General features: G+C 47.3%; 4 protein-coding genes across 6 annotated transcripts; 2 read left to right on the forward strand and 2 right to left on the reverse strand.

Moving 5' to 3' along the window:
• Nucleotides 1–1174: 1174 nt before the first annotated feature.
• LOC112875655 (alpha-ketoglutarate-dependent dioxygenase AlkB-like) lies at nucleotides 1175–3735 on the reverse strand. The gene is made up of 4 exons (XM_025939587.1): nucleotides 3576–3735; nucleotides 2712–3059; nucleotides 1951–2295; nucleotides 1175–1597 (listed from the first exon to the last, which is right to left on the reverse strand). Exons 1-4 carry the CDS (start codon nucleotides 3645–3647, stop codon nucleotides 1322–1324), a joined length of 1041 nt encoding a protein of 346 aa, XP_025795372.1. The 5' UTR covers nucleotides 3648–3735; the 3' UTR covers nucleotides 1175–1321.
• Nucleotides 3736–4281: 546 nt separating this feature from the next.
• Nucleotides 4282–5061, reverse strand: LOC112877742. The gene has a single exon (XM_025942099.1). It carries the CDS (start codon nucleotides 4817–4819, stop codon nucleotides 4424–4426), a length of 396 nt encoding a protein of 131 aa, XP_025797884.1. The 5' UTR covers nucleotides 4820–5061; the 3' UTR covers nucleotides 4282–4423.
• A 1694-nt stretch (nucleotides 5062–6755) lies between these two features.
• LOC112876559 lies at nucleotides 6756–10854 on the forward strand. 3 transcript variants are annotated; one of them, XM_025940689.1, is made up of 11 exons: nucleotides 6756–7186; nucleotides 7272–8107; nucleotides 8736–8854; nucleotides 8932–9051; nucleotides 9184–9271; nucleotides 9350–9441; nucleotides 9559–9663; nucleotides 9771–9880; nucleotides 10121–10208; nucleotides 10286–10321; nucleotides 10422–10854. In XM_025940689.1, the coding sequence occupies exons 2-11, from the start codon at nucleotides 7306–7308 to the stop codon at nucleotides 10503–10505; spliced, it is 1644 nt and encodes a 547-aa protein (XP_025796474.1). In that variant the 5' UTR covers nucleotides 6756–7186; nucleotides 7272–7305; the 3' UTR covers nucleotides 10506–10854. The 3 variants fall into 3 exon arrangements, with proteins under 3 accessions (XP_025796474.1, XP_025796475.1, XP_025796473.1); XM_025940690.1 differs by having other exon boundaries at nucleotides 7277–8107; XM_025940688.1 differs by having other exon boundaries at nucleotides 7299–8107.
• A 133-nt stretch (nucleotides 10855–10987) lies between these two features.
• On the forward strand, nucleotides 10988–13217 carry LOC112876560 (tetraketide alpha-pyrone reductase 1-like). The gene is made up of 6 exons (XM_025940691.1): nucleotides 10988–11351; nucleotides 11436–11614; nucleotides 11688–11876; nucleotides 12033–12195; nucleotides 12484–12670; nucleotides 12840–13217. Exons 1-6 carry the CDS (start codon nucleotides 11225–11227, stop codon nucleotides 12982–12984), a joined length of 990 nt encoding a protein of 329 aa, XP_025796476.1. The 5' UTR covers nucleotides 10988–11224; the 3' UTR covers nucleotides 12985–13217.
• The last annotated feature ends 2414 nt before the right edge of the window (nucleotides 13218–15631 follow it).

Genomic DNA, 15631 nt, shown 5'->3' on the forward strand with positions numbered 1-15631 from the left:
GCGTACTGGGATGTCTGGGGTTGCCAGGGAAAGGCACTAATCCTCGAACGTGGACACAAGCTGACTTGAGCCCTTCGACAGAGCCACACAATCTCTCTCTCTCTCTCTCTCTCTCTCTCTCTCTCTCTCTCTCTCTCTCTCTCTCTCTCTCTCTCTCTCTCTCTCTCTCTCTCTCTCTCTCTCTCTCTCTCTCTCTCTCTCTCTCTCTCTCTCTCTCTCTCTCTCTGTCTGTCTGTCTGTCTGTCTGTCTGAATAATCTCAAGAGCATTCTTCAGAAGTCAGAAGCCAAACCTTGGCAAGGATCGATCCGTTTGTAAATCAATTCTAGATAAGAAAATTGAGCTGACAGATTGGGGAGGAAAATGTAGTACCAGTGGAACACAATCAATCAAACATAGCAGCAACTAGGGATGCAAGTTATATATATTTTAGGTCACTGGGTTGACCTAAAAAATTGATAAAATAAACTAAAATGATATTCTACGTAAATAATTTGAGAGGAGAAATGAACCAGAGTGGTATGCAATTGTAATTAATTAGCTAACTCAAAAAATACTATTGGATATTCACTTACATCCTTAGCAGCAAAACTTGATTTCCTTAGTATGTCTTTATTAATTTGGTTCGGAAAAGTAAACTTAGATGTATTTTGTTGCAAAATTTGAGATGCAAACTCGTTTTGTAAAAATTCATACAAAAATGTCAAACTTGAGGAGAATGTGCACTAGAAGACAAAATTCCTTGCATCTCAACTTTTGCAACAAAGTACACATATGGATGAATTATGAATGTGTATTGTTTCAATTTTTTTGGAATATCTAAGTATGCTTTTTAGAGGGGTTTTCACCATTCCACCTTAGAAGTGGTTTGCACTGAATATTTCCAACCAGAGATCAAGCTCCTGGAACTTGCTCAGCCTTGTTATGGGTGGCTCCAAGAAATTTTCTTTACCGAGCAGTGTGTGGTGTGTATTGATCAGCTATAGCCTATGGGTGAAGGAGACAGACTCCGTCCTGGTTCACGACTACTACGATCCTCAGGGGGAGGATGAACATTTTGCTTTTATTGTCTATATTGTGTGTAACTGTGCCACTTTCAAGTGATCTGTAGACATCCCTGTATGTCTGAAACTCTGAATTCCCAAATACTCACATGCACGATGAAGGCAAAAAGATTTATCATGACAACAAACATTCAGTGCAGCGGTTAATTCATGATCTTCAGTTACTAGATAGAATCTACTCGCAGATTTTTGGTAATAGCATACTTAAATACGTACAACAGATGATAAGTGACTTCTACTTGTAAGTAGCCCAACTGTCTAGTACTGCCTGAATGTGAGATTCAGTCGCCCAGGTCGAAGATTTGTCTCATCCATCAGCCACTTTGGCGCTGTCTTAGGTTTCATGTTGGAAACCCCATGGAATATCAGTCTCGACTTACCACCAAATATAAGGACGTCACCCGATTCAAGATCGACCCTTGAAACCTTCCCTTCGTCTCTAACATCGCCATACAAGAATTCTGCGGTATCGCCTAATGAAAAAGAAACGACAGGCAATCCCTTGTCAAGGCTGCTCCTTGATTCATCTTTGTCCTGTCAAATAACAACAATTGTAGAATCCAGTGAGCAATCGCCAAACTAGATTGCAACATTATGGCATTTCAATTGCAGATAAGAGAACAAAGGACGCTGTACTAGAAATGCCCAAGAACAGGAAACTTGTGTGAGTAAAGCCTCGTAACTGAAGATGCTTTATCTTGTCTAGAAAAGTGCATATGCACATCGAGTGTTTAGTAAATTAGTCAAGCAGGAATCAGTTTTACTTTCCTTTTTGCCTTTTTTTCTTTAAGAACAAGTTCAGAACCTTGACTACCTTGATCTCAACATGACATACAGTGTTTTGAAACTGATATTTTATATAATTGCAGAAAGTGGTTCTTTTGTACCTGATGAAGACCTAGCTTCCCACTACTGTTGTAGAAGTTAACAAGGCAGATATCTGGTGACATCAGAGGAAGTTCTTCCACAGCATTGACAGCTCCTATGTGTTGTGTCGAGAGTTCATGGGAAGCTTGAATGGCATCTTGAACATACTTCCTGAATTCTTCTGGTATGGTCGGTGGTTGAGCACCATCGAACGGACGTGTATCGCCATATGAGCGTGAATCCGGATCCCAGTTCTTCCCTAAGCACATCATCCAGAGTCTTAACATAGCCCCATCTCGGTAGCCAGGTCTATAAAATCCTCCTGAACCAACACCAAGCTGCTGGCAAACTTTGACAATTTTAACCTGACATGTGACACAAAAGCATCAGGAATATACATTCAGCAGTAAATGTGCATTGGTTGTATTTGAATGTGGTATTTACTATTTAAGAATAGCATGGGAATCAAATCAAAAGAGACAATGTACATTCATGGCAACTATAAATTTCTGAGAATTATGCGAGCTGTGAACACAATATGCTGATAAGACGTGGAAGACAGAACCCTAAATAAATGAGCATGCAAATTCCCAAAAGGAGAAAACAGCATTTCATACTCTTTTATTGATCAGAAATGTTATATTTCCTCAGATAAGGCACTATCTTCAACAAAAAATGTTTATGCAAATATAAGGGGCTACTTGGTCATGCTCAGATAAGCCGAAGGGCCTACATGATTGATTTGAGACTACAAAAATAGTACATGTAAACATAGAAATACCTGATCAGTAGGCTTTATGAATCTTTTCAACAGAACCATCCCAGGTCTCAAGTACTGGAACGGAGCTACATCCTTGGAAAATTCCCTGTCCCGTCTTTTTGCTCTGTTGATATCGAGTAAAGAAGGATTCAACTTGATGGGGCCTTTGCTACCACTCACACATATGTCAAATGGGGCAGCTCCAGAATCAGATCCCACAGATTCAGCACTATACGGACTGCTTCTGGAGTCTGCAGATTTCGGTGGTTTAGCAGGTGTAACCATCTGTTGTGGTGAATATTTGCTGCTAGCTGAAGGAGAGAATGTACATGCCCCCTGCTTTTGCCGTTCCGAAGACCTTCCGTAGACCTAACATTATTGCTAGAATATTAGAAGCCGAACGCATGAAAGAAGAATCCAAATGGGTTGTCAAAAATATACATACCATATACAACACAACTTGAATTCAAATTTAGAAGTAATCAGAAACTACTGTCAAATTTAAGCATCATACATCTTCTTTTTCCAAGTTCACCTGCAATATTACAACTCATATTGCACAAACAGACATGAAAATCACCAGTTCATCTCCTAATTTGCAGAGAAAGGACAACACTTGCATTTTGTACCCATGGGTTTACCATCTCGGCAGCCAAAGAGATGATTCTAATAAGCTCCCACTTCCTACGAAACCACGAATAACTAGCCCGCAATCTAACCACCACACGACATCGCGCAACTTTTGCAACTCAACACTACATTGTACTGTAGCAATCAACAGCGGCTTGCCGCGAACCCTAACCCGTTGCGGGTCGGAAATTACTGGAACCAGCGCCTTTTGCGGTCGATATAGAAGCGTCGGGGGTGGGGGATAGCCGCACTTACCGACGCATGAGGGGTAGGGGCCTTCCGCGGCTGGGCGGAACTCGCCGGAGTCTTCTCGCCGCCGCCCGCCATGGACGGACCCCGAGAGGAGAGGAGCGGAAGCGGAAGGGGCAGTTTAAGGCGGGACCCTGGTTTACGTTTTCTTCCGCTTTGCCTTTGGGAAGCCGACGATTTTATTTATGGTCTGGTCACGCGGATTTGTGCAAGAAACGAAACCGACTCGGCCACCTGCATATTACCTTGTCGGATTGAATTGATGAAAATTATAAAATACGAGTAATTTCGTACTACGTATTGAACACCCGTATATTTGTACATCGCAGATGCAATGTGGGCTGCTTGGGCTAGAAAGGCCTTTTCTCAAGAAAGCGAAACCCACTCGAACGTCTCAGAAAAGAACAGCCCAACGGTCCAAACCATGAAGGCCCGTCCTGCATTGACGTTGGTCTGGTCCTACCTACAAAATGTTCGCTATCGCTACTCCCCATTCGTCGCTAACGCAAAACCAAGGGGGCAAAGATCATCTTTTCACCAAAAAAAAAAAGAGAGGGGCAAAGAGCGAGGGTGATCTCCTCTCCAAAAAATAAAATAAAATAAAATATCCTAGTACTTGCAAGAAAAGAAAAAATAGCTCATCAGAAGAAAAAAGAAGAAAGATAGCGAAAAATTTAGTCACAGAGCTGATGATTCATTGGCATGTTACTGCTACAGAAGTAATTTAGAGTTCATATATATGTATCCCCTGCAAGAACAGAGTTTGCTATGGAGTAGTGTACAACAATGTTCGTACAAGAGCATTATTGATGATCTCCCTATGCAGTCAGCCCGGGGAACGACGCAGCATGAGCTCAAAGGCGCGAGGCCGGACGCCGACGCGACGTCCTCCTGACGCCGAGCGCGGCGAGCAGCGCCCCCAGGACGCAGCCCGCCCGGCACCTCCTCCTCCCCTTCTTCATCTGGGACGAGTAGTACGACGGCGGCGGCGATATCGGCGGGAGCTCAGCGTCGGCGCCTGCCATCTCGGCGGGCGAGACGGAAGCCGTGGCGCCGGCGCCGGCGGCCTTGGGCGTGCCGGGCGCGGACTCCCACAGGAACGGCACGGCGCCGGGGCGCAGGCCGTAGTACACCCGGAACGACGCGGTCGCCAGGCCCGACCGCTCCCCCGCCGCGGCCACCTCGCCGCAGACGCTGCCGCTTCTCCTGCTGGAGATCGGCCGGAGAGCGAGCTGCTTGGTGGGATCCATGGGGAAAAACGTAGGTTTCAGTGGCAGGAAATTCACACGAAATTACCAAAACAATGTAGTGATTCCCTTGAAAACCAAGAGCCGAGCAGCAAGCCTGCAACGACCAAGGTCCAGGCACCGAGGCCAAGCTCGGGACTTTATATAGGCAGGGGCGGTTTGAATTGTGGCTAGGCTGGATCCGGCGTACGTGAAGCTGCTGGCCTGGCTCGGCGATGAGCATGAGGCTCTGAGAGGGAGTGAGTTGGAAGCTAGCTCCCATTTGATCATTGATCACCGATCAATACATATACAATCCACAAGCCTGTACTAGTCCTGAATAATGAGCAACGGGCAGTTGATGACGCGGTATTATTTTAGACAGGCTTCAGTCAAGAGGAAACCGGACGGAGATGGGCGGTCGGACTCGTCGCCCCACTTACCGAAAAAACTCTCCTTCATCAGTACGGATGACGAAGAGCTCGGCCATTATTCAGAACAGGCGGGTTGTGTTTCTCCTCCTCCCCTCCGTTTCTTTATGCAGCTGTTGAAGAGGAGATCGAGTTGATTAGTGAGAGGGAGAGCAACGCGCTTGGGAACTGACGCGAGCTGTGGTCGGTTTGTTTGCTGAAGGTTCCTTTCCGACAGTGTCATCTCACCTCACCTTTAGAGGAAGCATCAGTTCCGGTGAAAGTGTTCAGAATTTTTTTCTCGAAAACGTAGGAGAGCTACGTATTTTTATAGTGTTCAGAACCTTTTACTGTGTTATTCTCCCAAATGTAGGGTTGGATGAGATCCTGGAACATTGCCGATCGAGACGAGACATAGGCACTGCTGACAAACCACCTGGAACCAAGCTCACACTGTTATCAGGGGTTCAGGGTTCATGGGCTGCCTTTTTCTGAAGTAGCAGGTCTGCACAGGAAGATCAACTAGTAGTCATTAGCAGGTTTACAGGTCGCCCAGTGGAATGGTGTTCTGCTAGCCAGTAGTTGGCCCGTTGCTAGCTGAAGCTTTGTCCGGTGCTGATCAGTAGTAATTTCTTCAGGACTTTTCGCCGTTCTCGTGATGCGAATTCGTCATAAATTCAGACAACAAGATCGTCCGTTTGTCCATATCACGCTCCGGGATCGACGCCCTTGGCCGATCGGTGACAAAAACGTCTCACCAAGCATGACTGAGATCAAGCTACTGAATACACTGGACACTTGTTTAATGGACTAGCTCGTAGCTAGTCCATACTTGGTCAATGTCGCCGCGGTTAGGTTAACTAACCATATTACCCACGGCGCCAAGGCTCCAAGCTGCTGCACCTGCTAGAAGCTGAGCAAGTTTCAGCATCAACCAACCGGTAAACCTGCGGGCATGCGTCGTGTCGTATCCCAGTGCCTGACAGCGGTCTTGCTAGTACACAGAATCCTACCAAACCCTGAAAAAACTAAACCTGTTTTCATACTCTGAACATGCGTTATGGAGTTAGGCCAATCTCAATAAAAATGTAATAAGCATTAAATATCATACCACATCAGCAAATTGTAGGGTAGGAATAAGAAAGAAGTATCATCACTGCAACACTCCTGCAGCACAGTTACCTAGTTTCCAATCTCATAGGATAATACTCCTAACTAAAACTGGCGTTACACTATCATGCTAACTAACCCACTGCAGGTTTCGGAATCTGTGGGGCCTGCTCCCATGCTGCCGGCTCAGTTGATGTGCCCTCGCAACGACGACGATGACTGCTTCAAAAAAGAAGCCGCCAATTGTTACGTACATACAGTTCTCTCCTCAAAGGCTGTCTAAGAAACCCAGAAATTCTCAGCTTTCAAATCAGCTTATCTTTTCGTAATTTGTGAGTTGGGCCATGCAAGTCCAGTACAGCGGTCAAGTTATTGGGCCACGGCCTGTCGGATGCATGATTGTTGAGTCTATGGACCGTGGTCCATAGCTGAGGGTTCATTTGAGTAAGGAAGGGTTTAGGGAAGAACCGGAAACCTCACCTCGCCGGCGGCGAATTCATTGGCGGCGGCGGGAGGGGAAGCCAGTCAGCCACCTTCTTCCTCTCGCAGGTGTCCGTGCCTCTCTATCGGAGACCTTCACCGCCGGCGGACGGACACGAAAAGCCAGGCCTCCGTCCACCGAAGTCCTCTCTCCCTCTCGTCGAGAACCACATCGCCTTCATCCCCACCTTCCCTGCCATCTGCTGCTGCGTTTGTGGGCTTCTCGTGGGCCTCCCGACGCGCGGCGGAGCACCGCACGGAAGTCCCCCTTTCTCTTCTCCTCTCTCTCTCTCTCGCTCGCTCGCTCGGCCGCCTTCTTTCCAAGCGGCGACGACAGGGGAGTGGCGCCGCCCTTGCCAGTTCTTCGTCGGACGCTTCGCCGGCCGACAAGGTATGTCCACCCTTTCCCTTCCCTTCCTTTCCTGCTGTGCGAAATCGAACACCCAAACCCCCTAACGTGTGCTATTTGTATTCGGATCTGGGTCCGCCCCTGGTTGAACCAGAAACCCCATGACCGCCCCTGGTGGCCAGAGGAATTGGAGCAGAAGTGGACCTTCCAGTGGAAGGAAGAACAAGGAAAGAGGAAATGACAGAGCGAAAGGAACCAGGGTTGCAAGTTGGAGCAACAACGAGAAGAGGGAAGAATACAAAGGGCGCCGAGGAAATGCAGGCTCAACAAGACGTTCGAGTGAGGGAGTGCCTCGAGTTGCTGTGAAGAAGAGTGCATCTGGGTTTGACAGGAGGAAAAGGAAGATCGACGATGACTCGTGGGATGATGTTGGTGGTGGCAAGAATGCTTCGTCTTCCAAATCAAAGTTTACCAGGAAGACTGCTTCCACCATAAGCCGTCGCAAAGTTGCTCCTGGAAAAGTTGATAGATTGAAGTCTCAAAGTTGGTCTGAGGACAGCTCACGTGCAGGGAGGAGTACCAGCAAGGTTTCTGATATTAGTAGAGGTATCACGGGTCGATCAGCGCTCAGTAAGAACTCTGGAGCATCACTAGGGAAGAAGTTTGATGCATCTACAGAATTCAAGCGTACAAAAAAGGGTGCAGCTAAAGATGTAGCTTTGGATGAGGAGGTTGCAGATAGCAAGAAGTCAGATGACTCAGATCATATTACTGAAGAAGAGAAGCCTCGCCCTCGCCTTACTCGAGTGCTGGACGGGAGTGGGAAGAAAATAAAGCCTGCTAAGAAGGATGTAGTTCCTGATGGTGAGGAACCTACTCCTCCTAAGAAGAGAAAGCGGATGAAGCTAGATCCTTACGACACTTCGAACAAAAGGATCGAAGATTCTCCTCCTATCCAGGCTGGTGCGAATTCTGTGCTACACTTTTTCAATGGTTCATATGACTATGCTTAGTCTTACTTCTTATTGCACTTGCACTTATGCATATTCTTGTTAGTTCTATTGTTTCATGTGCACAACCAAATAAACCCTTCAACAGTAAAACAGCCCCATTTTTTGAATGTTTTCTTTCTCCGACCTTCGAATAGTGTTCCAGTTCCTATTTCTAAGCATATCAAATGAAATATTTTTCATTCTTGAGGGTTATCAAGGCCGGGCCAAATGAAATATTGAGATCCTTGTATTATATTGGTTTTTCGTTATACCAATGTACAACATTGAAAATATTTATATGATATGAGAACATCCCTTTCTAAAAATTTGAACTAAAGAATATAAAAAGATATCCAAAGGATGCTTACACATTGGGACCTTTTACAAGGTCAGTTTAATTTTAGATTGGAGAAGCTAGCAATTTGAAATTTTGTTCCTGAACTCCTGACTTCTGAAAATGAAATGAATTATGTCTTTACTTGCTTCCATTTCTTATGAATATGTAAACTCTTGGTCTTCTGAAAAGGATATCTATGTTGAATATGTAATCTGGTGCTTTTGTTTTGATATGTTCCATCTACCTTTTTGTTTTTTTAAAGCTTGCAGTGCAGAGAAGGTTCTGGTGAAGTGTGCACCTGAAGAGACTGAAATGTCTATAAATGCAAAATTCCGTGCTATACAGCCAACTCCCTCAATGCTTTCATATGTGGAAGATAATGTACGCACGATTGTCTCTTATCAACCTTCTCACATGCTATGATTGTATGTGAAACAAACTCTTACTGTTGTTTGCAGTTACTAGGTCGCAGGCGACTAAATGAGATAAAAAATGCTGGCTACAACGTCAAGATTTCTGCTCCTCTGGATAATGTTCCCTTCTCAACAAGCACAGAACGTGAGCGCATAGAAGAAAATGTAAGAACTATGCCATATAATCAGTGCCAGAAAAAAAGTGTCTTCCACATAGTTTATGATGTTATATGGCACTTTGTTGTGTGAATTTAAAACTACAATTAGTGATTGTCGTTCAATTAAAACAATTGACAGGTATTTAGAAATAAGCTGGAATTCTTTGCTGCTGCCAAGATCTCTTCATCATTCCCTCCTCCTGCACTTCCAGAGATTGCATTCGCAGGTAACTGAAGGAAACAAAAATGCTGTAGCTGTGATATTTTAACCCACTGAAATCTCTGTTAACCCACTGAAATATTAGGTGTATCAAATGTTGGAAAATCCTCACTCCTAAATGCACTTACAAGACAGTGGGGTATTGTACGAACATCAGATAAGCCAGGACTTACTCAGGTATGATGCAACGAAACTGTGGAAGAGTGGAGCAGCAGGCAGAGTGTTGCTTATTTGCTTCTATCGACTTTGGATGCTTAAAGTTTATTTGTTGGAATTATTATTAATTAAATGCAGAGTATAAATTTCTTTCGCCTTGCATCGAAGTTATGCCTTGTTGATTTACCTGGATATGGATTTGCTTATGCAAAGGAAGAAGTTAAGGAGTCATGGCAAGAACTTGTAAGTACCTTGAAATCTGAATTGTAGGATTGAAATGGATCTTGTAATGCTGCATTCTGCATCAGTTGACCTGTTATTCTTCTTAAACCCACTGTTGCAACTTGTAGGTGAAGGAATACGTTTCTACCAGGGTTGGCCTAGAAAGAGTGTGTCTTCTTGTACACACTAAGCGTGGAATGAAGCCATTGGACTACGAGCTTGTAGATTTAATGGAAAGGTGTGGCCGGCCTTTCTTTCAAGTTTCAAACACACTATCTCTTTTCCTGTTTATTTCAGTTTTGAACAGTTTATGCTTTTGGCATGGTCTTGATGCAAGCACATCATAGTCAGTAAAATGAGAATAATTCATTATCGTGTGCAAATTTGCTGAAAACATTTAATAACCTTTTTGAAATATATATTTATACTGATGTCACCTCTGTTTCTGTAATTGACATTTTCAAATGTGCCATTGTAGGCACAAGACACCGTACCAGATTGTGCTGACCAAGACTGATTTAGTTTTCCCGATAGATGTCGCTCGCCGTGCTATGGAAATCCAAGAGGTTCTTTTCCCAGTCCATCCTGTTAATTCACATGTCAGTTTATTAGCTAACAGAATTGTTTGCACACTCAACTGCAGAGTCTAAAGAAGAATAAGTCAGTGGTAAACCCAGTGGTGAGCTTTTGAATTCACCTCTCTTCTTTTTCCATATACACACTCTTTGCATTTTGATGAATTATTACGTTGTCGTCTCACACAATGATACTTGATGCAGATGATGGTGAGCTCTAAAACAGGAGCCGGCATACGCAACCTCAGAGGTGTGCTCGGAAAATTGGCTCGCTTCATCAAACCGTAGCAAAGCGCCGCAAGTTTTGGACTCTGCATCAATGGAGGCTAGCCAATCCTGGAGATAAAGCATTCGTTCTAGGTAGGTTAGGATTTTGAGCCTAGCTGTATCACGGGCTCAGATTCGGATTTGAGTGAACTGTTTTCCTTGTGAGGGGATCATGCCACGTAGAGATGAGATCACATTCACGATCTACTTGGTATGTGCAATAATTGAGGTTTCCACATTTAGAGAAATACTGTGCTCACAAAAGCGTAGTGGTGTTCGCTCCTTGATCTGGGGTACATTTTCGGTAATGATTTATGAGCCACTGATGTTTATATTCTTTGAGGAAAAGATATATCGCTGGCCGTGTAAATTCTGCTTCAATTCAGACTCTCTTCAGCGCTGATCTGAGATGTATGTTCCTGTTCAGGTGAAGGCAACCCATAACTTGCAGTAGAATGTAACATTTTCTCCTCATGCACGCTAAGCAGCTGCTAATTTGACAGTGCAATGCTCTGCTCTGGTGCCTTGCTCAGCTCCAAGCCCAAACCCTGAAGTGACTGTGACTGCTGTGAAAAAATCCAAAAGAGGCCGCTGTTTTGTCAGTTCCGGAGCTGGTGCCAAGTGCCAACTGCATCCATCAAAAATCCAGTGCCCTTCCATAAAAAAAAAACAAACAGAGCCCGGTAGCCACACGAAGGTCACACACTCGGAAAGACTAGAGAGTGAGACACCGGGAATAGATGGCGAGCGGGGCAGCCAAGGGGGAGACGGTGTTGGTCACCGGCGCCAGTGGCTTCATCGGCTCGACGCTCGTCCGCTGCCTCCTCGACCGCAGCTACAACGTCCACGCCGGCGTCCTCAACCCCGGTCAGTAGCCCAGCCCTTGACAATGTCATGGTCGCTTGCTTCGGATGCGGCGGCTATCATATCAAATCGGGCGGTGGTGTGCAGATGACAAGGCGGAGACGGACCACCTCCTCGCGCTCGCCGCCGGCGCCGGCGAGGGCCGCCTCCGCATCTTCCGCTGCGACCTCCTCGACGGCGCGGTGCTCCTCGACGCCGTGCGGGGCTGCTTGGGCGTCTTCCACCTCGCCTCCCCCTGCATCATCGACCCCGTCAGCGACCCCCAGGTACAATTGCCCCGTACGTCGTCGCTGTCCTCTCTTCTATCACCAGACTGACCTGCTCCGCCTCTGGTCGCAGAAGCAACTGATAGTGCCGGCGGTGGAAGGGACGCTGAACGTGCTGCGCGCGGCCAAGGAGGCCGGGGGCGTGCGGCGGGTGGTGGTGACCTCGTCCAATTCGGCCATCATTCCCAGCCCGGGGTGGCCCGCCGGCGAGGTCCCCGACGAGCGCTGCTGGACTGACATCGACTACTGCGAGAAGAACGGGGTGAGCCTACCTATCGCAGCATGTATGAAAGCTTGGGAAACTCAGTGGATGCCGATGAAGAAGAAGGCTGCAGGATTTCCAGGATGCAACGCCTGCACTATCTGTAATTTCACCGCTGTATCTTTCAGCTCACATCACATTAGCTTCTACGTGTAGCTTTGGTACTCTGTTTCGAAGACACTGGCAGAGAAGGTGGCGTGGAAGTTTGCAGAGGAGAACGGACTGGATGTGGTCGTGGTTAACCCTAGCTGTGTTATGGGCCCGATAATTCCAGCAACCATCAATTCTAGCATGTCCGTCCTTCTACGCCTCCTTCAAGGTAAAGCTTCAGGCATTTGTTTTGAACTCTGAATGCTACTTTTCATTCAAAATACGAAAATTTTGAGTTGTAGTCTTCGATCATGTCTAGCTTGGTCGTTCCAGTGCAAATATATATGGTTTCGAAATAGTGTTCACAATATTGTTAAAAATATGATAGTCTTTGGCCACTCAATGTAAGTTTCAAATAGTCACATGTAGTGTTGAGAACAACATTGTTCTTGTTTGCTCATTGTGTGGTTACCATGAGGTCAACGGAACATTGAAGCACACCATTTTGGCGATGCAGGTTGCACAGAGGAGTACAGGGATATCTTTATGGGCGCAACCCACGTCGAAGACGTCGCCATGGCTCATATCCTGGTGTTCGAGAACCCATCGGCGTCCGGGAGGCACCTCTGCATCGAGTCCATCTCTCACTGGAGCAACTTCGCGGCCAAAGTCGCCGAGCTCTATCCCAACTACAAAGTGCCCAAGTAAGCGACCATCCAAACCTTTTCACGGTGAAAAAAGAATGAAATTTAGGTGTGTACATGATAGAGTCAGAGTGTCAGACAGCAATCTTAGGAAATGCTTGTGTCATCTACTGCTGAGATCTCTAGGTGTGCTTGAGATTGAGACTTGCGCTGTTGCTCTGTGTTGCAGGTTCCCCAAGGATACCCAGCCTGGGCTGGTGAGAGCGGAGGTGGGGTCGAAGAAGCTCATTGCGCTGGGGCTGCAGATCAGCCCTCTGGAGAAGATCATCCGGGACGCTGTGGAGAGCCTCAAGAGCAGAGGGTACATCTCGTGATCGTGGGGTACTGTAATTTATCTGTGATCTTGCTACTGTGGTTTGCAACTAGTGATAAGGATGCCATTATCAGATAATAAAGGTACCGTTGGAACCGTACAGTGTGAAATTAAGATCCAATCAAGTTCAGAAGCAGCTCCTACACGGCTGTAAATCCAAATATGTACAAACCTTGCATATTAATATAATTGTTCAGGCTGGCTCCTTGCCTGCTGTAGCCCCCCTAAAAAAAAGGTTCAGAAGCAGGGAATTCTCCAAGGTGACATCGAATTTCAGTTCTGAGTAATGAAGTTTGAAGTTGCATATCAGAGAGTAAAGAAATTCAAGGAATTGCAAATATGAAACTTGATGATTTAAAAAGGTTGATTAAGTAGGCTATCATCAACTGCAAAGTCTAAATCTGACACATCAACCACAAAGTCTGAACCTGAACCTGAATCTGAATGGTAAAGTTCTTCCTTGATACTGAAACTTGAACCTGAACCTGAATCAAAATCTGAACCCGTATCATAATCTGAATCTGAATGGTAAAGTTCATCCTTGACACTGGAACCTGAATCTGAATGGTAAGGCTTGGAACTGGAATCTAAATCTTCAGGTCTCAGCAGTCTGGCTCTGGCATGTTCTCGGGCAGCTCCTGCATGATGCGAACCAAGAACTCCATCTCCATGAAACACGCAGTGTCCAGTGTCGCCTTCTGCCCTTTCCTCCTGTCTCGCTCATTGACGGGCTTCAGGGCCGCCATTATATCCGCCGTGCGGTGTCGGCGCCTCTCTTCGTCTTGACTGAGCTCGCTGCCGATGATGCTCCCCGGTGACACGAGCGTCGGCTTGTAACCTCAGCAGTCAGCACGACGCATAATCTGACCACCCCGCGTCCCTCTGATTCCCCCGTGTCCAGTCCCTTCCGCACTCCACCGGCAGCCGCTCGGTCGATCGACGCGGCCAGATATATGCTCAGAGAATTCGTGGGGAGGAGTGGCTGGGCGCTGGCGGCACGTCCGTTTTTACGGTGGTGGCGGCAACCGTAGCATTCGTGGCTCCGGCGTTTCATCAAGCATCGTCTCCCTAGCTTGACTTCCCTCGGCATCCCATCGATGGCGTGCCGTGACCTGCGCCCTGCGACGTTGCTGTCCCCTACACAGCGTCACGTCGAACAACCAATGCGCCTAGTTGGCGCGGTCGGCGCGCGCCGCAATGCATCCCGATGCGGCAGTGCGCAAAAACAGCCGCCGCCGGCGCGTCGTCGCGGAGGCGGGGGCGGAGGCGGCCGAGAGACGGCGCGTTGAGGCGGCGGGGCGAGCATCGGAAGAGGAGAGGAAGGGGCGCCGGAGCCCGCGAAGCACTCGACTCGGAACCCGCCGGCGAGCGCGGCGCAGGGCTGTGAGGTTCGCTGCGGCTGGCAATCTCTCGATTTGTCGCTCGCCAGCGCTGGCGCATGCCATACTGTGTGGCTCGGGACCGGACGGGGCAAATCGACAGCGGCTATTTTGCAGAATAGTCCATAGTATTAAAGTTTTCCTTCAAACGGACCTCGAGTTTGATCGCGAATCGCGATCCAAATTTCGGATGGCTTTGAGCGGCTCGCAACGTGCTGGGTAAATTCGCGGCAGCTATTTTACGAAATAGACCTTACTATTGAGGCCAACGGTCAAACACACCCAAGTGGCAAGTCAATCCATGGCGGAGGCGGCGAGCCTGCGGCGGCGGCGAGGCACCGGCGTTGCTGCTTCAGCCTTCAGGATTTTCCCCGACCGACCACTGGCGCGCGGTGAGGCGTGGAATATTGAGCGCGTATGTCCCTTTTCGATCGCGGACGGCCGCTTCCGTCTCACTCTCGCAGCAGAGGCCGGCCATGGCGGTGGCGCAGGCAAGAGACAACAGCATCCCAACGGCGGATCTGGGCGGAGGGCACGGGGAAGCTGGGAGATGCAGCGGAGAGAGCCTCTCGGCTCAAAGGATTGCTCGAGCAGCTCGAGGACGTCTTCCTGTCCCTGGCTGGTTATCTACCCTCGCCGCAGAGGCTGGCAATGGCGGCGGCGTAGGCATGAGGCAGCCGGCAAACGGCATCCCCGTGCGGCCTTGCGGCATTCAGTCTCCTAGGCTTGCTGGCCGTGCCAGTCGAGCTCGTTTCAGTTGACGTGCGCATCCGGGCCTCCGGGGGGTCGCCGGATGTGGTCGTCTCGACCGGGCCCGTGTAACAAGGCGCATGATGACCACGCAACAGATTTGTTTAGAACTAAATTACAGTAGTAATTTGTGAGGCAAAAAGTCACTCTTTATTCATTGATCACTGTTATTTATACATGTATGAAGGGGTGGAGGGGTGGAGGAGATGTCTGTTCAAAACATGATCATGACCATTGATTAGGTAACCGCCGTAATCAACGTATGTGATTATGTTACTCCTAATGATCAACTGATCATATATCGTAACACTCCCCCTTGAGCAGTTGTCCATCATGTATAATCTTTAGAGATCCTGTGAAATAAAGGCTTACAATATATATACATATATACTGCGTAAAACTCCAGAAAAACCCAGTGGGAAAAATTTTGGAGAAAAGAACAGTATATATCTTTGGTATCTCTATTGAAAATCCCTGAAAGGAAAAATAAGAGATAGACATTTACTTGTGTTGACATTG

Source organism: Panicum hallii, chromosome 9, assembly GCF_002211085.1.
Source record: "Panicum hallii strain FIL2 chromosome 9, PHallii_v3.1, whole genome shotgun sequence".
Lineage (NCBI taxonomy): Eukaryota > Viridiplantae > Streptophyta > Magnoliopsida > Poales > Poaceae > Panicum > Panicum hallii.